At 40.3% G+C, this 25,352-nt stretch overlaps 1 protein-coding gene and 1 long non-coding RNA gene across 5 annotated transcripts in view; one reads left to right on the top strand and one right to left on the bottom strand.

The window, feature by feature from the left end:
* The window catches only part of LOC137221843 (uncharacterized), a 34,772-nt gene extending 11,038 nt beyond the window's left edge, over positions 1 to 23,734 (bottom strand). The window contains exon 1 of the long non-coding RNA XR_010942168.1: positions 23,606 to 23,734. This is a non-coding gene — a long non-coding RNA (uncharacterized lncRNA). The remainder of the gene's footprint in view (positions 1 to 23,605) is intronic.
* Positions 1 to 25,352, top strand: part of PPP2R2B (protein phosphatase 2 regulatory subunit Bbeta) — a 456,159-nt gene that overhangs the window by 554 nt on the left and 430,253 nt on the right. Inside the window, exon 1 of one of the 4 annotated variants that reach the window (XM_067732168.1) lies at positions 23,843 to 23,980. The exons of 2 other annotated variants lie outside the window; for them this stretch is intronic. In XM_067732168.1, coding sequence (XP_067588269.1) covers positions 23,907 to 23,980 — 74 coding nt within the window. In that variant the 5' untranslated portion in view covers positions 23,843 to 23,906. Of the gene's footprint in view, positions 1 to 23,842; positions 23,981 to 25,352 lie in introns of those variants that run through there. One more of the 4 variants, XM_067732170.1, reaches the window with a different exon arrangement.

Here is a 25,352-nt window from a genome sequence, read left to right as displayed (position 1 = left end):
TAGGTTGGCAGTGAGGGGGGCTAAACTATGCAAGTCTTGTTTCAGGATGGTCTGTTAGCTCTGTAGAATTCTGAAAGCAAACATTTCAAGATGGTCAGACGTTCACCTCGTCCTTCCATTCTGTGTTGAAGACGACTTGCCACTATACGTGAAACACATGGGGAAAATGAAGAATTCAAGTCTGACTTGAATATAAACTGTGGGTACATTGAGTCCCAATTATCAGCGTATAATTTCCTTTCTGACTCTCAAGAGAGTTTCCTCTTCTGGGTCCTTTACCTGGGAAATGCATTCCTCTTCCTCCTGCTGAAGAAATTGTGTTTAATTCTCTTCATTTTCCATAAGCCTGAGCTTGGAGACCTTCAAGACTCTCCCAAAGGATGTCTGCATTTCAAAATAGCTTAGTGATAGGCAACTGGAAGGAGCTAGAATAGCACTTCTGGGTGTTTTAAATCAAGGTTCAGCTGTTGTGGCAGAATGTGGTAAGGGTTGCCTGAAACAGACTGTACTAAATTGGTGGTAGGTATAGATACCAGATGTGGTATAAGACAGGTCTAAAACTAATATTGATGAATGAGGATGTGAACTTGTTGAACTTGTATAGAGTTGAAGAGTTGAACTTGTATATGAAAACTAACATGCATAAATGCATGTGAACTTTTGGGCCATTCTATAGCATTTTAATTCTGAATAAAAAATTATTTAAGTAAAAATTATTTGATCTGCAATCTTGCTGTAATTCAATTTTAGAAGCTCGATATAATTAATGGTGGATATCTCAAAACCAAGTGATTTATGATTAAAGAGTGAGAAAAAGCACACTAACATAAATTAATGACTACATCTATAGAGTTATAGTTTTGTATAACATCTTCTGTTTTTCAGATGCATGATCAAATGAGGCTTTACAAACAATTCTCATAAAGTACTATGAAGTAGACAGAGCAGGATTTGCTAGACCCATTTATGTTCATCTAATCAAAAATATTTGTGAGTGTCTTCTATATGGCAGCACTGACCTAGGCATTAGAAAAAAAGGGAAGGGAAACAAAATGACTTACTCCCTAACCTCATGAATCTTAAGAAAACTGAAGCTCAAATTAATCAGTTGTTTTAAATCTTGGCTTTGATTCAAAATCACTTGCACTTTTTAAATAGTAGTAACTTCCAGATCCTCCAAGAGGTACTGAGTTAGAGGTTTGAGGACCAGGGTGATGCAGTGTATTTTAATGAGCTCACGCAGATGATTCTGATGTTGTGGACTGGCTTTGGGGACCACCAGGCTAGATGACTTCTTCCAAGTTATCCATTATTCTCAGACTCTGGACTTAAATCTTGTCTTTGTGACTGGCTCCCCACCTACTGTTAAGGGTTCTGAGTGTCTACTTCAAGCCATAGCTCTTATCAGTTGAGGACTTACTATGTAGTGATTACTCTAATAAGTGCTTAAAATAAATTAATAAGATAATGTAGGTACAGCAGTTGCACGGTACTCTACACTTTGTGAGTACTCAGTATTTGTAAGCTGTTATTATAAATGCCATTATAATTAGATCTTCATTCTAATTTAACCCTCACCAAAATCTTGAGTGGTAGGTGTTTTTATTCCCACTTAACTTATGAAGATATTGAAGCTAAACAAATAAATAAAGACTAAGTTCTTTGCCAAGAGCTCCATAGCTAATCAATGGGTGAGCTGGGTTTCAACCTGTGGGGTCCTATAGACCCCAAGCTCAGCTCTTTAAACATTGTTGGGAAGACAGAGATTCTCACTTAGTAGGTTGAAATAAGGCACAGGAATCTGTGTTTTCCACACATGCTATGATCATCATGGCAGGTGAACAGAGGATGGGTTTAAATGTTTGCTGCTCATGATAAATAAGTACTGCAGCCTGCTTGAACTAACCGTTAATTGAGACATAGTTAGAATGACAATCACTCCCAACTTTTGTCTGAAAAAATCACTCTAAAGTGGTGAAAAAAGGGAGAATCATTTTTTAAGAGGAGAATCAGATTGGACACTAACATGTCCAACTAATACTACCTCAATGGCAGTTGAATATTTGTTGAGTGAATTAATGAATGGCTTTGAATTAATAAAAATCAAGGTTCTTAAAAATCAGGTTTTTAAAAATTGGCCTGCCCTACCCAAGTTGGGTTAAGTCAGTAAAAATTATTCAACTTTCAACTTTGTCTTTTTTTTTGCTTAATGAAGTGTCTTTTTAAAAATTGAAGTATAATTGACTTAGAATATTGTGTTAGTTTCAGGGGTACAGAAAGTGATTCAGTTATATATACTTTTTTCTGATTATTTTTCCATTATAGGTTATTACAAAATAGTGAATATAATTCCCTGTGCTATACAGTAAATCCTTGTTGCTTATCTATTTTATGTATAATAATTTATATCTGTTAATCCCAAACTCCCTCTTCCCTTTCTTTCCCCTTTGGTAATCATAGTTTGTTTTCTGTGTCTGTGAGTCTGTTCCTTTTTCGTGTATAGATTCCTTTGTATTATCTTTAGATTCCACATATAAGTGATATCATATAATATTTCCCTTCCACTTTACTTATTTCTACTAATGACTTTTCTGTTCCATTTCTACCACTTTCTAGTTGGTGACCTTGGCCAAATCACTTAATGTCTCTGTGCTTACGTTCGCTTGTCTGCAAAATAGAGATAATAATACAGGTATCTATTAGGATGGTGTGAGGGCTAGGTCAATATGAAATCTAGGTTGTTATTAGATGCTCAAATCACACTATTGTTTTATAAAGGCAGGGCTGAGACTAGGTGAAGTGACAAAAATAAAGATAAATATTTTAATTCAATATTTAAAAAAACACAAAATTAATGAGAAGAATCCATGATGAACAAAAAACCAAAATGTTTAATAAAGAAAGGATCAGTATTACTGATCTACTTTTCCTTCTGCTTCAGGTTCCAATATGGCTCAGCATGGCACTGTTACTACTAATTTACCTAAATGTATATCTTGGGTATCAACTAGTAGGCTAGATTTTTTTCACATTCCAGATCATTCAGTAGGATATTAGATGGTTGATACTATAGGTCCAACAGTAAATTTAGTGAGCACTTATTAGATCCAAGGCACTGCCCCAGAAAGTGAAAGGATTATAAAGATAAATATAGTCAAAGCTTTCAAGGAATGCACCATTTAAGGGGAGACAGGAATTGGTACAGAAGAATAAGGCATTGCATCATAAATATAATACAGGGCAAGGTGAGCTAAAGACAAAGTGCTTTGACTAAAGACTAAAGTGCTTTGAATACAAAAGAGACCAAAATCTCATATATTTGAGGGAACTGTTGAAATAGTTCTTATCAGAATTCTGACGAGAGGCAACATGGGTTTATTAGAGGGGAGAAGTTGCAGATGATGAGAAAGTACGAGACTCAGGATGTATTCTGGAGGTAAGGAACTGGATTTTAGTGGAGAGGTAAAGTAGGGAATTAAGACAGCTCCCGGGTTTCGGCCTTGAGCAATTGGGCGGTTTGTGGGTGCGAGTTACTGAGACTGGGAAACCTTAAAAGAAGCATATTGGGGGATTTCCTCTCCCCTCCTACATTCAGTAGCCGCGTCTATGTAATAAACTGGCAACAGAAAGATTGACAGGAGAAAATGTATACAGATGCATAAACTTTTACTTTGTGCATGGAGGCAACGCAGGAAAAAAAGTGAATACGCAAAAAGGTAGTGAGATTTGAGAGTTTCTATACCACCTTAACAAGGGAAGTGGAAAGGATGTAGGCCTCTTAGAGGAGAATTAATTATTTTTAGGAAAGATGAATGGTCCCTTAGAAGAAGAGATGGAAGAGATGAGGGACTGTGACAAAGTTTGTCTGGATGTGGTGTCCCCTAGTCTTCTCTCCTGTGATAATAAGTCCACCTGTGACAAATCAATCTTCCCTGGTTGATAAGATTCCCAGGGAAGGGATTTATGAACATGAGTTCCTATTGGAGAATCTGTCTTTAGGCAGATAAGGGGAATTCAGAGAAAGTCTCTTCCTACGTTTGCTGTTTCTCAAGTGCCTTCAGCTCAAGATAATCAATATACCCAAGCAGCATGTTTTGAGGTTGCATGTCCTGAGCTCCATTAGGGAGAAATATCATGAGCTTCATTTTGAGCATAAGTGTGAAAATGTTGTAAGATACTCAGGGGTAGATACTAAGAAAGAAGTTGTATGTATGAATGTGGCTCTTCAGAGAGAGAATGCGAGATGGAGATAGAAAGTAGGGTGGCATCAACCCCTAGATTGTATTCGGAACCACTGAACTGGATGGGATCACATATGTCATGCAGACCATTCGACATGCAGTCAACAAACAACCCGTCCATGTCCTGAAACTTTCACTCTTGCTGCTGGTTAGGATGCCATCTAAGCATTGTTCACTTACTTTTTAGTTCTTGGAAGATGCACATTCAAAGTTTCTGATTCCCCATGTGCAATTCATGTGTTTGATTTGCCTAGCATGCACATTTCATATGGTACATCATTTCATCTTATGCAATTTTACACTACATCATCCTAGGAACACTTCACATGCTGGAAATTACCTATGCTGGACATGAGACAATTTCTTGAGATTTTGTGTAAGAGTCTGTGCGTGAGAAGAAGTCAGAATTATCTGGTGGGATCTCTGATTTTTTTCCTTAGCTATTGCATATAACCATTTTCTTTCTGACACTACAATTCTGGGGTATTTTATTTGTTCCCCATTCTGCAGTTCTTTAATATCAGTCGGTAGAGGTCATTTCATCTTTTTCATGGGAAATAAACATGATATTTATTCTGTTTTGCTACATGGGCATAACCTTCTTTCCTGCCCCTCCTTCTGAAAAGACAATTCACATAGTGAGAAGGATGACTTATTGATTCAGTTGCCTAATGAGAGAAAAATATCAGTTTGGCTGCCGATGTGAGATGCATCTGATACACCCTAAACTAAACACTGATGATTTCAAGGACCTTCCAAGCAAACAGGAATCCTCGACCTAGAACATTTGCAAGAATGTCAGATCTTTGCACTGATGTTTGAGAAATGTGGGGATCATAGGAATGATTTTTCAGCTTCCCTTCAGTCATTATGACTCTTTGCTGTCACCCAAAAAGAAAAATACCGATTGGATTATCTCAAAGCAGCATAAAGACTGTGACCTTCTCATTTTATATTAGAAAGAAGCCAGTGATGGACAAATAACCTTTCTTAGATGTTTATGCAACATAAATGGCGCAGGGTGATTGTCACCTCACAGATCTTAGCCTAAAATATATAAAATAGAGCCTTGCTTGCCTCATTCCTCCCACTCCTAGATATAAGTTGCAGTGGTGGCAATGATAAAACCTCCCCTTTTGGGAAGAAGAACTGTTGTTTTTGGACGGAAGCTTTCTGGATCAACAATCTCAAGCCACCAACATAGGGTTATTAATCAAGCTCTAACCTGAAGTCAGGTTATCTCTAACTTTAGGCTGGGTTACCCAGTTAGTGACCTTAGGTCACCAAATGATTTTTCGAACCTTATTGTGCATATGAATCACCTGAGGAGGGTTTAAAATGCATATTCCCAGGTCCTACCCTTAGTGATTCTGATTCAGAAGGTCTGGGATGACGTCAAAGAGCTTGCAAATTTCCCAGCAATCCCAAATAATTCTAACATAGGTTGATCAAGAGACACACTGAGAAATTCTATTTGTTCTTTCCTGACATCAGGGAGCTATTGTGAGAGCATAGCAGATAGAACATCTGAGCGTTTTGAGTGCTTTTTAAAGGAAATCAGAATGCCAATAAATACGAAGTTACTGTGCAGCCCAGTTCTCTGCCCCAGGCACTGAAGGGAGTGAAAGTCTCTCCTCTCTGCATCAAAAGGAAGCCCGGAATCTCCTCTCTGCATCCAGCCAGCTACAAAGGGATTTCCTACGCAACTGTACTTTGTACCGGGCTCCAATCCGCTAGAAGCAAAATTGGTCTGATTATGAACAAGTCGCCACGAGATGAAAGCATTTTTCTCAACCGTGATTGAGGATGCCTTGATGCTAGAGAGCTGCAGGCTTGCCATGCTCTGAAGGCGCCTTGGTGAGAAGTGGACTTGCAGGAAGCTTGCACGGCTCTGTGGGGGAAGGGAAGCAGATACTCTGCACAGCACTGAGTTCAAACATCCTGTTCCTCTGTAAGCATTAGGTAATTAAACATTTCCAAGCCAAGAAAGAGAAAAAGCTCCACGGCTGTCCATTTCACCCCTGCCCTAATACCAGTCACTTTAAATGTGTTTCCTCAGCAAATATTATGAAGCATCTACTCTGTGCCAGGTACCGGCTGGGGGAACAAGGCACCATTGCTCCCCTCCCGTGAGCAGTTTACACTCTCCTGAGGGATATCAACAAGTGGTTGTCAATTGTAGTCCAGGGTGAGTGTGGAAAATGCTAGGAAAACAGTAAGCCACCTAACTCAACCCACAGTGGGGTGGCAGAGGGCGCAGGGAAGGGTCTCTACAGTAAGTGGCAGCCAATCTGAGGCCAAACGAAGGAAAAGGAATTAGCCAGGCTCTTTAGACACATAGACCCAAGTTTTATTTAGGGTTTAACTATTCCTTTAGGCAAATTACTCATCTTCCCTGGGCCATCTTGAGAGGTTTTTTTTTTCTTAATTTATTTTATTGAAGTATAGTTGATTTACAATGTTGTATTAATTTCTGCTGTACAGCAAAGTGATTCATATATATATATATATATATATATATATACACACATATATATTCTTTTCCATATTCTTTTCCATTTTGGTTTATCACAGGATATTGAATAGAGTTCCCTGTGCTATATGATAAAACCTTGTTGTTTATCCATTCTATATATAATAGTTTGCACCTGTTAATCCCGAACCCCCAGTCTATCCCTTCCTCCCCTCCCCCTGAAGCTTTCTTAATAAGATCTTGAAAAGTACTACATAGTACTTGGCCATGGTAGAGTAATAATAATGATAATTCTATTTAATCAGACTTCACTGGGCCAGATTCTGTAATAATAACTTTCAATATATTATCTCATTTAATTTTTGCCACAAGATACGAGGCAACCTCATTTTACAGAGGAGGAAATTGAGGCTCAGAAAGTTCAACAACCTACCCCAGTAACACACCTGTCTGAAATCAGAGTTTGTGTGATAGCACACCCCTGGAAAATAGCCTGACACCAAGAACGGGCTCAGTGAAGACTTACTGAATGAATAGAGCCTTCAGCAGATACTAAATATCAACAAAGCAAAAAAAATTATGATTACCATTAATACAAAAATAATGAATGTTTACAGGAGAATAAACTAACTCATTTTAAAACAACCCATCATAAATATAACATAGCACTTTTCTGCTTTTAACATATATGGGTCACTTATTTTTTTATAACCCCCATGGGAGATAACTAGAGTAGGTTTTATAATCTCATGTTACAGGTATAAAAGAGATAGTATAGATATTACTGGTAGTAGATAGATTATTCCTCACAGAGGTGAAAAGATTAAGGCAAATAGAGATAAATTTTAAATTGCTCATGGTCTTATAGAGACCAGAAAGCAAACTTTTGAATCCTACACCAGCGATTTTTCTTCTGCTCATCTTCCACGACTCAATATAGATTGAAGATGGCTTTGGGGTGGGTAGCACTCTGTTCTAGAAGCACTGACTGTGAATTTGAAACATGGTTGAGTGGCTTGAAAACGCAGGGCATTGGTCACATGGCAGCCCAAGCGAAATCCTTTACTCAAGATGCTTCTAGTTGCAACAGGAAAATTCATCTAACATATGGAACAGCAAAAAAGTTATTACCTCTTCCTTAGTTCCGCAAATATCTGCTAAGTACCTACTGTGTGCTAGGCATTCTAGGCATTGGAGATTCAGTAGCGGAGGGGATAGACAATAGATAAAATAAATAAGTGGGGCTTCCCTGGTGGCGCAGTGGTTGAGAGTCCGCCTGCTGATGCAGGGGACACAGGTTCGTGCCCTGGTCCGGGAGGATCCCACATGCTGCGGAGTGGCTGGGCCCGTGAGCCATGGCCGCTGAGCCTGCGTGTCCGGAGCCTGTGCTCCGCAACGGGAGGCCACAACACTGAGAGGCCCATGTACCGCCAAAAAAAATAATAATAAATAAATAAGTGGAATATAACATATAAGGTTATAAGTGCCATTGAGGAAAGTAAAGCAACAGAAGGTGTAGGGGTGTGGGTGTTCTCTTTTAAATAGGATGGTCAAGATGTCATGCAAAAGATAACATTTTAGCAATGATATGAAGAAGGTGAGAGATCAAGTCATATGGATATCTCGGAATGAGAGTTCCAGATACAGGTAATGGTCAGTGCAAATGCCCTGAGGCAAGAGCTTATCTGGTATGTTCAAGGACTAGACATGAGGCTAGTGGGGCTGAAGTTGAGTGAGCAAAGAGAGAAGTTGTGAGAGGTGGAGACAAGAGAGATGATGACAGGCAGATGCAAGCAGGGGCCTTAGAGACCATTACAAAGACCTGAACTTCTGCCTGAATGCGGTAGAGAGCCACTGCTCATAAAATGCTCTTTTTAACATCAGGTCAATAATAAACAGTAAGGGGCCAGGGTCAGAAGCAAAGAACCCAGTTAAGCAGTTACCGCCATTACCTAGTTTCACATAAGTCCTGAGGCAGGGAGCCCCCCAGAGCTGACTAATTCCCTGGCTGAAGTACAGCATGGAGGACTCAGATTCTCTTCATCTCCCTGCCTTGCTATCCGTGGAATGTCAGCTTTGTCCCAAGACAACTGCAGCCATTCAGGGTGTCACACTCAGAGAGACACAACAATATCCAGTGAAAAGACATGGTTGTGGGGGTTTTTTTGACAATTTTTTTTCTTCCAGATGTCCCTAACGATTTCTTATGTTGTCCCTGTGGCCTCAGTCTGAGTCATACACCCACTTTTAAACCGACATGGACAAGGAAAGTGGGGTTAGCCTAGCTGCTTTACATAGATCAGGCTTGCATCTAAGCTTGGTACAGGATGGTCATCTCCGAGTAGAGGATGCCACAATAAAATCTGGGCTTTCCAGCAAGGAATGGGCTGCCATTCCAGGTAGTCCAACAACAGTGTCAACTACAGGAAGCATAGGCAGACCAATCCTAATGCTACCACTGGACAAAGGGTGGAGGTTCACTGGCTAGTTCTTTGTAGAACATTTGGCTCCAGTAAATCCAAATGCCAAGCTTCCCTTGGCTGACTTCCTTGAAGATGCTGTCTAGATGTATGAGAAGATAACTAGCCTTTTGTTTTCTTCTTATGTTACTGATTAAGCAGGCTGAGCATCATCCCACTTATTGCCTATGTTATTCGTTAATGTAATTTAAAAGCCAAGAATAAATAATTAAGCACATGGACCCTGTGGAGTGACACCTGGTTTTGGGCCCAAGGTTGCAAGGAAGCATTATGCCTTTTTTCTTCAGTGTTTATTTATTTTTTAATTTTATTTTATTATTTTTTAACATCTTTACTGGAGTATAATTGCTTTACAATGGTGTGTTAGTTTCTGCTTTATAACAAAGTGAATCAGTTATACATATACATATGTTCCCATATCTCTTCCCTCTTGCGTCTCCCTCCCTCCCACCCTCCCTATCCCACCCCTCTATGTGGTCACAAAGCACTGAGCTGATCTCCCTGTGCTATGCGGCTGCTTCCCACTAGCTATCTATTTTACATTTGGTAGTGTATATATGTCCATGCCACTCTCTCGTTTGGTCACAGCTTACCCTTCCCCCTCCCCATATCCTCAAGTCCATTCTCTAGTAGGTCTGTCTTTATTCTCATCTTGCCCCTAGGTTCTTCATGACCTTTTTTTTTTTTCTTAGATTCCATATATATGTGTTAGCATATGGTATTTGTTTTTCTCTTTCTGACTTACTTCACTCTGTATGACAGTCTCTAGGTCCATCCACCTCACTACAAATAACTCAATTTCGTTTCTTTTTATGGCTGAGTAATATTCCATTGTATATATGTGCCACATCTTCTTTATCCATTCATCTGTCAATGGACACTTAGGTTGCTTCCATGTCCTGGCTATTGTAAATAGAGCTGCAATGAACATTGTGGTACATGACTCTTTTTGAATTATGGTTTTCTCAGGGTATATGCCCAGTAGTGGGGTTGCTGGGTCGTATGGTAGTTCTATTTTTAGTTTTTTAAGGAACCTCCGTCCTGTTCTCCATAGTGGCTGTATCAATTTACACTCCCACCAACAGTGCAAAAGGGTTCCCATTTCTCCACACTCTCTCCAGCATTTATTGTTTGTAGATTTTTTGATGATGGCCATTCTGACTGGTGTGAGATGATATCTCATTGTAGTTTTGATTTGCATTTCTCTAATAATTAATGATGTTGAGCATTCTTTCACGTGTTTGTTGGAAATCTGTATATCTTCTTTGGAGAAATGTGTATTTAGGTCTTCTGCCCATTTTTGGATTGGGTCGTTTGTTTTTTGATATTGAGCTGCATGAGCTGCTTGTAAATTCTGGAGATTAATCCTTTGTCGGTTGCTTCATTTGCAAATATTTTCTCCCATTCTGAGGGTTGTCTTTTGGTCTTGTTTATGGTTTCCTTTGCTGTGCAAAAGCTTTTAAGTTTCATTAGATCCAATTTGTTTATCTTTGTTTTTATTTCCATTCCTCTAGGAGGTAGGTCAAAAAGGATCTTGCTGTGATGTATGTCATAGAGTGTTCTGCCTATGTTTTCCTCTAAGAGTTTTATAGTGTCTGGCCTTACATTTAGGTCTTTAATCTATTTTGAGTTTATGTTTGTGTATGGTGTTAGGGAGTATCCTAATTTCCTACTTTTACATGTAGCTGTCCAGTTTTCCCAGTACCACTTACTGAAGAGGCTGTCTTTTCTCCACTGTATATTCTTGCCTCCTTTATCAAAGAAAAGGTAACCATATGTGCATGGGTTTATCTCTGGGCTTTCCAGCCTGTTCCATTGATCTATATTTCTGTTTTTGTGCCAGTACCATACTGTCTTGATTACTGTAGCTTTGTAGTATACTCTGCAGTCAGGGAGCCTGATTCCTCCAGCTCCGTGTTTTCTTTCTCAAGATTGCTTTGGCTATTTGGGGTCTTTTTCGTTTCCATACAAATTGTGAATTTTTTTGTTCTAGCTCTGTGAAAAATGCCAGTGGTAGTTTGATAGGGATTGCATTGAATCTGTAGATTGCTTTGGGTAGTAGAGTCATTTTCACAATATTGATTCTTCCAATCCAAGAACATGGTATATCTCTCCATCTATTTGTATCATCTTTAATTTCTTTGATCAGTGTCTTATAGTTTTCTGCATACAGGTCTTTTGTATCATTAGGTAGGTTTATTCCTAGATATTTTATTATTTTTGTTGCAATGGTAAATGGGAGAGTTTTCTTAATTTCACTTTCAGATTTTTCTTCATTAGTGTATAGGAATGCTAGAGATTTCTGTGCATTAATTTTGTATCCTGCTACTTTGCCAAATTCATTGATTAACTCTAGTAGTTTTCTGGTAGCATCTTTAGGATTCTCTATCTATAGTATCAAGTTATCTGCAAACAGTGACATCTTTACTTCTTCTTTTCCGATTTGGATTCCTTTTCTTTCTTTTTCTTCTCTGATTGCTGTGACTAAAACTTCCAAAACTATTTTGAATAATAGTGGTGAGAGTGGGTAACCTTGCCTTTTTCCTGATCTTAGTGGAAATGGTTTCAGTTTTTCACCATTGAGTACGATGTTGGCTGTGGGTTTGTCATATATGGCCTTTATTATGTTGAGGAAAGTTCCCTCTATGCCTACTTTCTGGAGGGTTTTTATCATAAATGGATGTTGAATTTTGTCGAAAGCTTTCTCTGCATCAATTGAGATGACCATATGGTTTTTCTCCTTCAATTTGTTAATATGGTGTATCACATTGATTGATTTGCATATATTGAAGAATTCTTGCATTCCTGGAATAAACCACACTTGATCATGGTGTATGATCCTTTTAATGTGCTGTTGGATTCTGTTTGCTAGTATTTTGTTGAGGATTTTTGCATCTACGTTCATCAGTGATATTGACCTGTCGTTTTCTTTCTTTGTGACATCCTTGTCTGGTTTTGGTATCAGGGTGATGGTGGCCTTGTAGAATGAGTTTGGGAGTGTTACTCCCTCTGCTATAGTTTGGAAGAGTTTGGGAAGGATAGGTGTTAGCTCTTCTCTAAATGTTTGATAGAGTTCTCCTGTGAAGCCATCTGGTCCTGGGCTTTTGTTTGTTGGAAGATTTTTTTTTTTTTTTTTTTTTTTTGCAGTATGCAGGCCTCTCACTGTTGTGGCCTCTCCCATTGCAGAGCACAGCCTCTGGACGCGCAGGCCCAGCAGCCATGGCTCACGGGACCAGCCACTCTGCGGCATGTGGGATCTTCCTAGACCGGGGCACGAACCCGTGTCCCCTGCATCGGCAGGCGGACTCTCAACCACTGCGCCACCAGGGAAGCCTTGTTGGGATATTTTTAATCACAGTTTCAATTTCAGTGCTTGTGATTGGTCTGTTCATATTTTCTGTTTCTTCCTGATTCAGTCTTCGAAGGTTGTGCATTTCTAAGAATTTGTCCATTTCTTCCAGGTTGTCCATTTTATTGGCATAGAGTTGCCTGTAGTAATCTCTCATGATCCTTTGATTCAGTAAGTATATTACACCTTTCCAAGCAATAAAATGAACAACTTAAAGAACTTTTTAATTGGGAGATTAAAAAAAGCAAAAAAAAAAAAAAAAGGCAGGACATGCAAATGACCTGCAGTTCAAAACACAAAGTCCTGTCAGTTACATTCTATCCCACCTGTTCAACACACCATCCAAGTGCTGCAAACACAAGACAGTTCAGAGGAACAGTGTTATAACCCCTTAATTGCTATATCACCCAATAAGTTACAATTAAAAAGCTTCTTGTAACAAGAAGTCCACCTATCCACAGATATTGGAGAATCCCAGGCTCTTCCATACATTACTGAAAAATATGCAAATACATTCATAAATGCAAAAAAACTTTAGGTAACATGACAACCCACATCTTTCGCTGTTCAGACTCTACTGGCCACCACAGTATTGCGGAAACGTTCCATTGATTTTGGCAGCCCAAGCTCCAGAAATGCACACCCACGTTTGCATCCCAGTTATGTAACTCTGAGTATGCATTTCATCTCTCTGTGCCTCTGTTTCCTCATCTGTAACATAGAGAAAATAATTGAAGCCACTTCAAGGGCCCTTGTGAGGATGAAATTAGGTAATATATATAAAGTATTTATAACACAGCATGGAATATAGTCAGCATCAATAAATGTTTGCTCTCTCAATATTAGGACTAATTTAACCATTATACCAACTCTGTGAAGGAGGTATTCTAATACCCAGATTTTGGCTGAAGAAACTGAGATTCAAAGAGTTTAAATGACGCAGAGATCCCTCTAAACTTGTTAGTAACCAGAAGACCTATGATTTAAACCTAGACGTGAACACTCAAGTGAATTAACAATGTTGACATGTGGTGCTTCAGAGACCAGGTGCTTGAATCAGGACGCTGAGTCAGAATCTTGGCTTTGTCATTACCAGTTGTGTGTCCTCAAGCAAGTACTAAAAATAATAGATCCTATATCATAAGGATGTTGCAAGACTTCAATGAGATAATGCTTGTTAGTATTTAGCTCAGGGAACTGCACTCAGCAGGAGCCCCATAAACATTCTTTCATTTTTTTGTAAGGAACAGCAATGGCCTTAGTCAACTCCACTTACTTCCTCCAAAAGCCCACCCACACACCTTAGCGTCATCCTTGACTCTGCATTCCTAATGTCCCTCAACACACCTGCTCATGTAGTCTAAGTCCTATGTCATTCTTGCTCCTGAATATCTCAGATATAACCTCTAGAATCCCTTGACCTCTCCAACACCATTGCCACTCTCCTAGTTTGGGCACCACCTTCCCTTCTCTGGATATTGAAGCAGCCTCCTTGGTTTTCTCCATCCTCCTTCTTGTCTTGACCACCTCCAGCCTGTTCTTCACCCTGTACCTGCAGTTGTATTTCTCATGTGCACACATGTCACTTGCCTCCCTAAATCCTTCAGTGGGCCCCATTGTTCTTAGGATACTTCCAGCCTCACTCTCTGTTTTCCTTCATGTCCCCTGTGCTCCATTTTCCCCTCATGCCATAGTCCCTCACCTCCAGCACTACACATGTGCTGTCCTCTTTGCCACAAATATTGTTCACCCTCTCTTTCCCCGGCACCCTCGTACTCATCATTCACATCTCAGCCTTGATTTCACTTTTCCTAGTAAGCCTTCCCTAACCCTGAACTCTCAGCTTGATGGCCTTTCCAGGAGGTCCTGGATGTTATCTATCATAGCACTTGCCAAATGCATTATGATTTCCTTACTCCTTGCGTGTTTCCTCTGCTAGATCATAATCTCCATGAAGGCAGGGCCATATATAATGTGTCCACTACAACTACAAGTTGTATAAGCAGCCCTAACACCCAGCACAGGGCCTGGCACATCATGCTACTGAACAAATATTATTGAATAAACGCATGCATGAATGCATGACCACCAGCTTTCCAATCGGCAAAGCCCAACAAGACAGAAGACTCTAAGAAAATTCATCCTAGTGGCAAGAGTGATGTTTCTTATTACTAGTTCAATGCCCTGTCAGTAAAATTGGTGGATGGGATTCCTTCAAACTTAAATAATTTATCACAGAATAGAGCTGCCATTTTTCAATGTGCCAGTACCAGTGGCTGCCTAAAGACCCAAGTTAGACCAAATGGCGACAACATTATATTTTCAAATTGTCAAAACACTTTTACGAATATTGTTTCATAGGATTTATACACCAGATCTGTGGGAGAGTAAGGTGAGGACTCCAAGATATGAAGAAGTCCAGTTAGAACTCAGTTCTCCTCTCAGCGTGTTACTTGCCTACATGATGCTGCCTGATGTATAATTAATGTGGCCATTACCCCAGCCCTGGTGTCAGAAGACATATTGCTATAAAGCGGTGATTCTCACTGTGCGGATAGGGAGTGGGATAGGATTTTGCCCTCCAGGGGATATTCAGCAATGTCTATAAACATTTTTTTTTTTTTAATTGTCATGACTGAGGCAGGGAGGGCTTGATACTGGCATGTAGTAGGTAGAGGCCAGGGATGCTGCTAAACCTCCTACGATGCACAGCATAGACCTCCTCCCCCATCCTTCAGTGCCCCCACCCCAGCCTCTCTGCCACCACCGACAAATTATCCAGCCCCGAATGTCAATAGTGCTGAAGCCGAGGAACCCTGCTGGAAAGCAAAGTCCATAGACAGAAACAGAGGGGAACGTAAGTGTGTAAATCTTTCCAGATGCCGAGAGACTGGTGAGTGCACAGACCATTTAAAGGCATGAAGTTTGAATTAAAACATAAAATACTCTGCAGACCAAACAGAACTCCTCACAGGCTGTGTGTGCAGTGCGGATTCTCCGGGGAAGTCTCGGCTGAATGAGCAAGCCTTGCTCTGTACCTCAAGAGCAACAGGTAGAACGTTCTCTCCCCGGCTGCCTCCTGAAAGATTTACTATTATGACCTCTCAGAATCAAGGAAAAACTTGGGTTAAAAGTGTTTTCCAGAGAAGGCATTAAACCTGATCACTCAAATACCTTTTCTTGTAACTCTGAAGTGTGGCCTAAGGGTCAGAAAACTAAGATCTCCCCACCTGGATTCATGTGCTGGGTTGCCTTAAAATCCTCCAATATTCTCATCTGTCCGAAAGGAAATAGTGCTGCCTAGTATTGGGGAATAAGGCTGGAATGGATATCGTAGTCAGAGAAATCCAGAAGAAATATATTGTTATTACCTTAGCATATTGATTCCTTTTCATACTGTTCATGGTGTAATTACAACCCAGAGCTGTGCAGGAGAGAAGCAGACAAGGCAATTCCTTTTGAGGAACTGGAAACACATTCTGGATTTACATTGTAATACTTTCTTCTTACAAAGGCTTTGAGACATAATACGGACTGATTAATTGGGTTGTTCTCTATCCAGCTTGGATAAAGGGAGGTTGAAGTCCACTCTTTCCAAATGAAAGCCAATTAGTGCATAGCCCAAACATAGAAGTTGGAATCTGCTTTATATATATTTAAAACATGTTTTATAATTCCATGAATTTGGAGTAAATAGGGGAAAGAGTGAATAACTATAAAAAAATTTTTAACGTAATATTATTATTTTCATATTCATAAAGTAGCATTAAGAAACATCTTACCATAGACTGACTAATAAACAGAAGTACTCACTATTCCCCCATATAATTCTTGAGGTTCCCTACCTTCAAACTATTGCTCTAATTATTACTTCCTATCAGAATGTTCTTACCACTCACATCTCTACAGATTCAAATTCTCCCTGTCCTTCAAATCCTATCTCAAATGCCACCACCTCCAGGAAGTCTTCTTGGAATCTGATCCCATGTCCCAGTTAGGTGTGAGAGTTTCCTACTGTGCACTTACTTATCTCTTACTCTCTTATGGACCTTCTGTAATTTTTAATATATTCATATTTATATTTTTCATTTATTTCTTTATTTCTTACCTCCCTACTCATTTTTACACGTTGTGTCTTATCCATCCCCCCACTCCCACAGTCCTTGGCTTTGTGTCTTAGAAATAGTAAACTTTCAATGCATATTGACTCTCTGGGGTCATTGATGGGTAGGTGCATGGATTTGGTTAGATTTCTCCCACATGATTATGCTAGTCATTAGCAAACCCTTTCTTTCAAATAGGTCAGAAGTAAACTTGATCAGCCCTGATCAAATGTTCACAAGTTCCAAATAAGTAGACACAGAAGTTTAGTCTCATTCTAGGTATTCTGTCTTACACTAGACTACACAGGAGAGAATGTCAAGATCACGGAGCCCAGGAAGCAGCACAGCATCTACACAGCATGGGAGTAGGAGCAAAAAGTGCACTAGAATCTTAGTTCCTCTACCTGCTTACACTTGGCAAGTTACTTAATATCTCTACACAAATTTCCTCATGTATAAACAGATAAAATAATAACATTTACTTTATTATAATTTTTAAGAGGATTAAATGAGTTCTAGGTATAGTGGTTAGTAGAGTGGCTGGACCTAGTAAGAACTCAGATTTGGTGGTGGTTGTAATTATGATTCTTATCATCATCTATTAAAATCAAATCATATTTCTATGGTTTAGAATCTATCATCTATCTATCTATCTGTCTCTGTCTCTCTGTCTATCTATTTATCTATTTATCTTTCTGTATATCTATCTATCTTATTTATCTATCTATCTATCTATCAGCTACTTTCTCCAACATCTCAATAAATTAGGAGAAGTTATTTGTCTACTTTTTGTAGGTACTATGAGAATTAGTATAAAAAATTTGGTGGGAAATGTGCTTGGCTTTATTATGCTTTTCATTCTATAGTCTTTTCAATGAGAACCAAAATATTCTGTTGTAAATGACTATTGTTTCTTTCTTTGCTGCATGGTAGCATCTGCTCTAAATTGAGCCTCTCCTCCATCTTCAGAATCCTCTTTAGTCTTATCTGTGGCTGCCTACCTCTCGCTTGCTTTAGTCACATGCCAAGACAGCTGACTCAGCAACTGGTCCAGTCTGCCAATCAGAAATGTGGATCAAATCTCCACTGACTTCTCCGCTAGGTCTGGGGGATGCCACAGTGATCAAGACAGTGCACCCTTTGCCCCCACCGAACTTATAGTAATGCAGTGAATCAAACGCTAAACAATTTATTAGTTTATTTTTTTTTTGGTGCACATATTGTATTTTTATTTTTAATTGATTTTAGTTGATTTTATTACTTTAAAATAATCAAATATTTCAGTCATTAAGTTGAGTTGGAAGAGAAAATATCTCTGAAGGTAAATTGTAGGCTGCAGAGAGTGGAGGAGAGGATCAAAACCCTTTCTTGTCCAGCACCTTGTCTTTCAGCTCTCAGCTGAAACGTCACCTCCTCAGAGAAGCCTTCCGTGACCATCCAAGCAAAGCAGCCACTCTACCACATCCCCTATTTTATTTTCTTCAGTCTACTATTTTTAAAATTAAGGTATAATTGACACAGGTTCAGGTGTGCATTATGATGATACTATATTTGTAAATATTGTGAAATGATCACCTAAATAAGTCTAGTTATCTGTCACCATATATCACTACAATATTTTTTTCTTATGATGAGAACTTTTAAGATCTACTCTCTTAGTGACTTTCAAATACGCAATACAATATTATTAACTAGAGTCACCACACTTTACATTACATCTTCATGGCTTGTTTATTTTATAACTGGACGTTTGTGCTTTTGACCACTTTCACCCATTTTGCCTGCCTCCTACACCCTGCCTCTGAATATCACCAATCTGTTCTCTGTATCTGTGAGCTTGGGCTGGGGTTTTTTTGCTGGTTTGTTTTAGATTACACATATAAGTGAGATCATATGGTATTTATCTTTTTCTGTCTGATTTAGTTCACTTAGCATAATGCCATCAAGTTCCACACATGTAGTCACAAATGACAAGATTTCCTTCTTTTTATGGATGAATAATATTCCATTGTATATGTGTGTGTGTGTGTGTGTATGTATACATACACACACACACACACACAAAACATATCTTCTTTATCCATTCATCCATTGGTGGACACTTAGGTTGTTTCCACATCTTGGCTATGGTAAATAATGCCGCAGTGAACATGGGGGTGCATATGTCTTTTTGAGTTCGTGGTTTCATTTTCTTTGGATGAGTACCTAGAAGTGGAACTGCTGGATCACTATTCGTTTTTTCACAATCTGAAATAACCTTGTTGATATAATATTTACTTGTTTATTGTCTATCTCCTTCTTCTAAAATGTAAACTCAGTGAGCTAAACCTTAATATATTATTTACTGCTGTATCGCCAACATCTAGAAGCGTGCCTAGAATTTAAAAGCTGCTAAAAATATTATCTTGTATCAATGGATGAATGAACTAAAAAAAAGAGGTTACTTTTCCTTGCAGATCAGAAAGTACCAAATTGTGAGTTTCACACACTGACTGGAGAGTGTGGGGAAATTGATGACAATTATGTCAGAATTCCCCTTGTTCAGTTCAACTCAATTCAGTCCAGCACATATTTATTGAATTCCTATTACGTGTCAGGCAGTGAGCCTCACACTTAGGATTCAGGAGAGAAAAGTCAAAGTCCTACCCTCCTCCCACTTAGAGCCTGGCAAGGGAGATAGACACTTTATAGCAGTGATCAAAGTAATTGAATAGCATTTACTTTGTGCCATGTAGGATTCTAATCACTTTCATAAGTTACCTTATTTAATCCTCATCACAGCCCTGTATGTTAGGAGCGATAATTATACCTGAAGGAGAGGGCAGGTATTTTATCTGTCTTGTTTACTATTGACTCCTTAGCATCCTGGCATACATAGATGCTCAACGAATATGATCAATAATAAATGAGTGTTTTAAAAGGGGAGGATGGTATTTGAGAGTCTGTAGCAGATGGATTTGACCCTGTCTGAGGCATTAAGAAACCTCTCTCTGATGATGTGACATTCTATCTAAGATTTGAAGAATGAATAGGAATTTGCTCTGTTTTGACCTGAGAGTGAAAACCTGGGCAGTCTCAGCCTGACTGATCTTAAATAATCTAATTTTTCCCCCCTGGAATTTAGTTTACTTCTTAGCAAAATGAAAGACTGTGATGATGATATTTCCCCAAAGAAGGTTGTAAAAACATGTTAAAACAGAATGATCAGGGTAACTTTCCCATAAGAGTTGGGCTTCAGTGAGAGAAGGCGACGTAAATGGGACCAATGGGAATGGGCTGCTGGGAGGCCCCAAGTTCATTGGCCCCAAGGCAAGGGCTCCGTCCGGCTGGGACTTTGCAGGACAAAAGTGATTGCTTCTGATCTCCCAAGAGGTCAGTCTAAAGAAAGCTTGGAACAGCCTGGTCCACAGTACAGCACTCAACAATCTCCCAATTAATTACTTTTTTTTTTTTTTTGCCATTTGATGTCGGAACCTGGCATGTGGAAGTCATCTGGGGTGTTTCTTGTCTCTGGGCCAGACTCCAGGCCCTTCTCGCATGGCACCTAAAATGGGTCACCTTTATCTTTCCCTCCTCCTAGGCTTCTCATTTCTCTTTCTCTTTCTGCTCTTGGGCCCTCCCTCCAGGCACCTCTGCCACTGCCTTGGAGCCTCCCCTCCCCTGAGAAAGATTCCATCCTCTCCTGGTAGCCCTGCTCTTATCTATGATGACATTAGGCATATCAGAGTCTAGTTCCACTTATGGAGTAAATGACTGCTAACTCTTTATTTGCTAGGCTTCAGTAAGATAATTGCCTTTTAATAGGAACTTTTTATAATTAATACCTAATGCAAAAGCATGGATACTTTTTTCTTTTCAACTGGGCAAATACCATATTATTATTATTTCTCTTACTGGATTGCAGACCACACACTTGGACAAAACCTCAGAGATGGAGGCCAATCTGTCCTTTACCAGTGGACCAGACACTTAGAATGTAAAGGCGAGTGTAGCAGGTTGACCAAAACTGCCCGACACCGGGTGATCTTGGGTGGCCTTGGGTAACCCTGGGTGGCCCTAGGTGATCTGGGGTGACTCTGGGTTACCCTGGGTGGCACTGGGTGATCCTGAGTGATTCTGGGTGACCCTGGGTGATTCTGGAATGACCTTAGGCAGCCCTAGGTGATGCTGAGTGACCCTGGGTGATCCTGAATGACCTTGAGTAAAAGCATGGGTCTTTAACATTGAGCTTTTGGGACTCTATAATCCCAAAGAATCTTTTCAGAACCTCTTCCTGCTGTCACCCCTTTAATGCTGTATTATAATAGTTTATTAGTCCTTGTAATAATGTACTGCATTAGAGCAGGGATGGTATCTTATATCCTGTATCCCCATCACTCAGTCTAATGCCTGATATAACTTAAGGTAGCAACCAATTGTTGGACACACGCGGTGAGACAAATGATCTACAAGAAGGGTATTTAAAAAAGTTTGTTACCCTGACCCTTCAAGCCAAAGCATGAAATGAAATACCTTACTCCAGAGGTTCTTAAACTTTAAAGAATCATGTGGATTGTTAAATACTCAGATTCCTTGTCTGTCCCCAGAGAGTCTGAATCAATAGGCTTCAGGGCTGTGAAATCTGCATTCTTCACAAGCTCAACAAGTGATTCTGGTGTAAAAACACTATATTTCCTCAGGGAGCTGTTTGACTTTGGATAAATTTTTACATCCTCTCAGCCAGTTTTGTCTTCTGTAAAATGGGATTGTTCAGAATCAAAGAGGAAAAAAAGGATGTGAAAGCCCGTTGAACAGTTCAAATAGTGCAGAACAAACCATCGGCATGGCAATCACCTGTCCAAGGAGATTTCCAATTTGTCCCTCCTGTCCCTTGCCCATTCTGCAGACGGGTAGATAGGGTCCATAGGCCTGGCACTAAATCAGGCATTTTAATGGCACTGTGTTTAACCTTTCATCTAAGCCATCCTATCTTGCCCTCATGATATCATGTAAGATTCTATTATTATCCTTATTAGATCTGTAATGAGGCTTAGAGATGTTGAGTCAGTTGCCCAAGATCACACAGTAAGTCAATATCAAAGGTAGGCTTCAACATTAGCTGTCTAATGGCAGCACCACCCTCTTAACCCCACCCGCTCTCGCACTACTCTGAGGTTGGTATGTGGCCATAGAAGCTCAGAGAAGGCTAACAACGACAGTAAGAACAGCATTGGCAGTGACAGTTTACCAAGTGTCTACAACGTACCAGGCGCATCGTATGCTTATCTCCTTTCATTCAAGAATACAAGAGGAAAACCTTGTTCCCATTTTATAGATGCAGAAACGAAGTCTCACGGGTGTTAAAGTTGTGTTTATATCTACCCAACTAATGAGTGAACGCACTGGGATTCACACTGTGTCAGCTTGACCCCAAAGCCCACACTCCTTCCATCTTGACTCATTACTGATCAGGGATTAGAAGTTCTGTATCTCTCAGGAAGATGCCTCTGGATTTGCTCTTCTGTTGTGATTTTGAGATTATTCACGCAACCAATCCAGACCTTTTAGGCATTGTTTAAACAGCAACTTACTTGGGATGGCCCAACCTTGCCAGGTCTCTGGGTCTAAGGAAGTGAAGGGTTGTATGACTATCAAAGGGCTAAAATGTCCTGTCCCCACCAGTAGTTTGTCATCATGTTGCAATGATCCAAAAATCAGGGAGAGAGCATGTTGGTGGAAGAGTGGATTTGCATCCTGGCCTGCACTGACACTATAACTACTTATGGCTCTAAGTCTTTGCTCTTGTGGGCGGACCAACACATTTCTCCAATGCTAAGTTAAGTAGTTTTGTAAAGAGGAGAGCCCATAAAGGCTCAAAAATTATTCTATCAGATTTCAAGGCACACTTTTATATTAAACCTTATTTTAAAAAATTTCACTCAGGGGAATACTGGTTTTCCTTTGAGGACCATTTAAATCATTTCCTCGTGCCTCTGAATGCAGCACAAAAGCGTTCATCTATTTCTCTTTATCATAGTCACTAGTGTGTTTGACAGAACTTATAAATCTCCAACTGGTGCCTTGTGCTCACCTTCCAGTGGTAAGGTTTCCGAAGTTATCACTATTTCCTGGGTCATAACCAAACCAATTCCCCAATCCAAATCGTTTATATTTGGCAATTGGTCCTTTCCTTTAATATTCTCATTCTCTCTCTGTCTCTCTCTCTCCCTCCCTCCCTCCCTCCCTCCCTCCCTCTCTCCCTCCTCCCCCTCCCCCTCCCCCTCCCTCCCCCTCTCCCTCCCCCTCTCCCTCCCCCTCTCCCTCTCCCTCTTCCGCTCTCCCCTGCCCTCTCATTTGCAATCTCAGTGAGAGTTTTGGTAAAGTTGTATAATCCTTGCATCAACTTACTCGTTACATATTGTCATATGCCATCAGGGTGCACGGCTTGGTGAAGGGCCAGTTCACTTGGGTTTAGTCTCTATTCTTGTGCTGTGGCTTTAAATTCGTACAGCAAATAACTCAGAACCAAGTTATTGCCTCGGTGTGAGTGCTGGCAGGAAAAAACAGCCGTAGTGGAGCACAGGATCTGTCTGTGTTAGCCCTCTGTCACCGACTACTCAACCCAGCTTTTGGCTTCACCTAAGTGATAAATGGTCCTATTGTTTGGGCTTCATATTAAAAAAATAGAACTCAATCTAGATTAAGCAAGGACAGAGACCCATTTCATTGCACTGTACTTTAATATTCCTGAGACCCATGGCATTACGGGTGGCTCTTTTAACAGCCATCTCTCTCCAGGGCGGAACACTATGCTGTCTTTGTTTCATCTGATCTTTCAGCTAAATAAGAGATGGTCACTTATCCTCGCGACTCCCATATCCTGCTGGATTTCTATTGCTAAAAGAAACTGACCACACGGGAAAAGGGAGAGGTTTCAGGCAGGGCATTTCAGCGTGTGTTTACAGGCAAGACTGACTTACTCAGCAAATCCTGCTCGGAGGAGCTGCAGCCAATGAAGAGGCTATATCCCGGCTTGCTTGGGGGCTTCTGAGTTTGAGCTGCATGCAGAAATGTAAGGCAGTGCTTCCTGGCGCTGATGGCAAAATGGGACCCATCTCCAGTTATTCCTTGGGCTCCCCAGCTTTGCAGCACTGGGAGCGAGCCTCCATAAACATGTGGGTGATGTAGTCAGCTTTAAGGGCCGAGAGAATCCTTATGGATTCAGGAGACTGGTTTTTTATTTAGATTTTTTTTCTTTTTCCTTTTTTTTTGGAAGATGAAATGCTTCTCTCGTTACCTGCCTTACATCTTCAGACCTCCGAATACCATCCTCTCTTCCAGCTGCCACACAGAAGGTACAGACCAGAGAGGGAGAGCATCTGGGTGGGTGGGAAAAAGTGGGCTGGTGTCTGACTTCCCACAGGCTCTGCTGATACTGCCTTCTGTAGCTACTAGATGACTGTCGTGCCCGGCAAAAGCTTGTATCTCACAGACTTAGATCTGCTTCTAAGATCAGTCTGTCTTCTCCAAGGAAAGTATTTTCTGAAGCGCAGGATAATATTGCAAAGGTGATCTCAGAACTGATACAACTGAGTAGAAAATAATTTAGAAATATTTTGCCAATTTCCCTTGTTCTCCTTCACATGCAAACAAGTAACTGGAACTAACGTTAAAGGGGGGACAAATTGCCGTAGATACTGCCACATACATTTATCCAAGCTCTCTGTTTTGTCACTGTCCTTTTAATAACTTGGTGTATGCCCAAGAAAGCAATTAGCAAAATAGAGTGAGCTTATTACTGTATGACTGTGGAGCGTTGGTTGTTGGATTGATTTGCTCGGTCTGTACTTGGCGTGCAGGACAGGAAGATCGCAGCTGAATTTCAGTGCTTGCTGGAAATGTGGTTTGTGGGGTGCTAAGTTCATACCTCAAGGCGAGGGTGAGCTGAGTCTTGTATGAACAGTTCCCCGGTTCCTGGTCCTTTAAGGCACCTCCTCTGCTGCCCTCTAACCTAGCATGATATGCACACATGAGGGGGGAGTTTCTGTGTGCACGTGTGTGTGCCTTGTAAACATTCTGGCAATTCCCTTTCAACTAGGCACAGCAGGTTTCAATGTTCCTAGAGTGACTAGCTGGACGTGCATCTTCTATGTGTGCTTTGCCTGTTTATTTTGACCTGACACATCCTTGGAAAAGAGCAATTTCAGGAAAAGCCACTAGCTGGCTGTTTTTCAGCCTTAGGGGCTGTCCTACAAGCGGTCCTCGATGGAAGAGGGCTAAGGATGGTGAGGAACGACAACTCCGCCTCAGGTCCAGACACACTCTGCCGGAACTGAGCTGGTGAACAGCCTGTTCTGAAAACCCACCCTCGTTTCTCATCCTCACAGGAGGAGCCTGGGACTGGGGGCTGTGTATATAAAATGAGAGAAGCATGTATTATACCACAAGGTGCTTTTTAATCAGTACCCCCCAAGAAGAGGGAGTAGAAGTTTGGAATCACCCTTGAATTGAAACTGGGGATGGTATTTTCTATAGACGTTGATATTTCATAGATTTTTTTAAAATTGGATATTTTCTTTAAAATTTTATTAGGGGCTAAAGGAGGTGGCCCATTGAGAAATCTTTCTTCCTTCATAGAGAGAAACTTAGCCAGTCCCTACATGTGTTGGGGAGAAATAAGGAGTAACATGGATAGAAATTTCCAGAGGAACTTTCCAAATGCAAAGA

The sequence above is a fragment of the Pseudorca crassidens genome, chromosome 3, assembly GCF_039906515.1.
Source record: "Pseudorca crassidens isolate mPseCra1 chromosome 3, mPseCra1.hap1, whole genome shotgun sequence".
In the NCBI taxonomy this organism is placed as follows: Eukaryota; Metazoa; Chordata; class Mammalia; order Artiodactyla; family Delphinidae; genus Pseudorca; species Pseudorca crassidens.
Note: the sequence above shows the minus strand (reverse complement) of the source record. Positions and strands in the feature narration are given on the sequence as shown.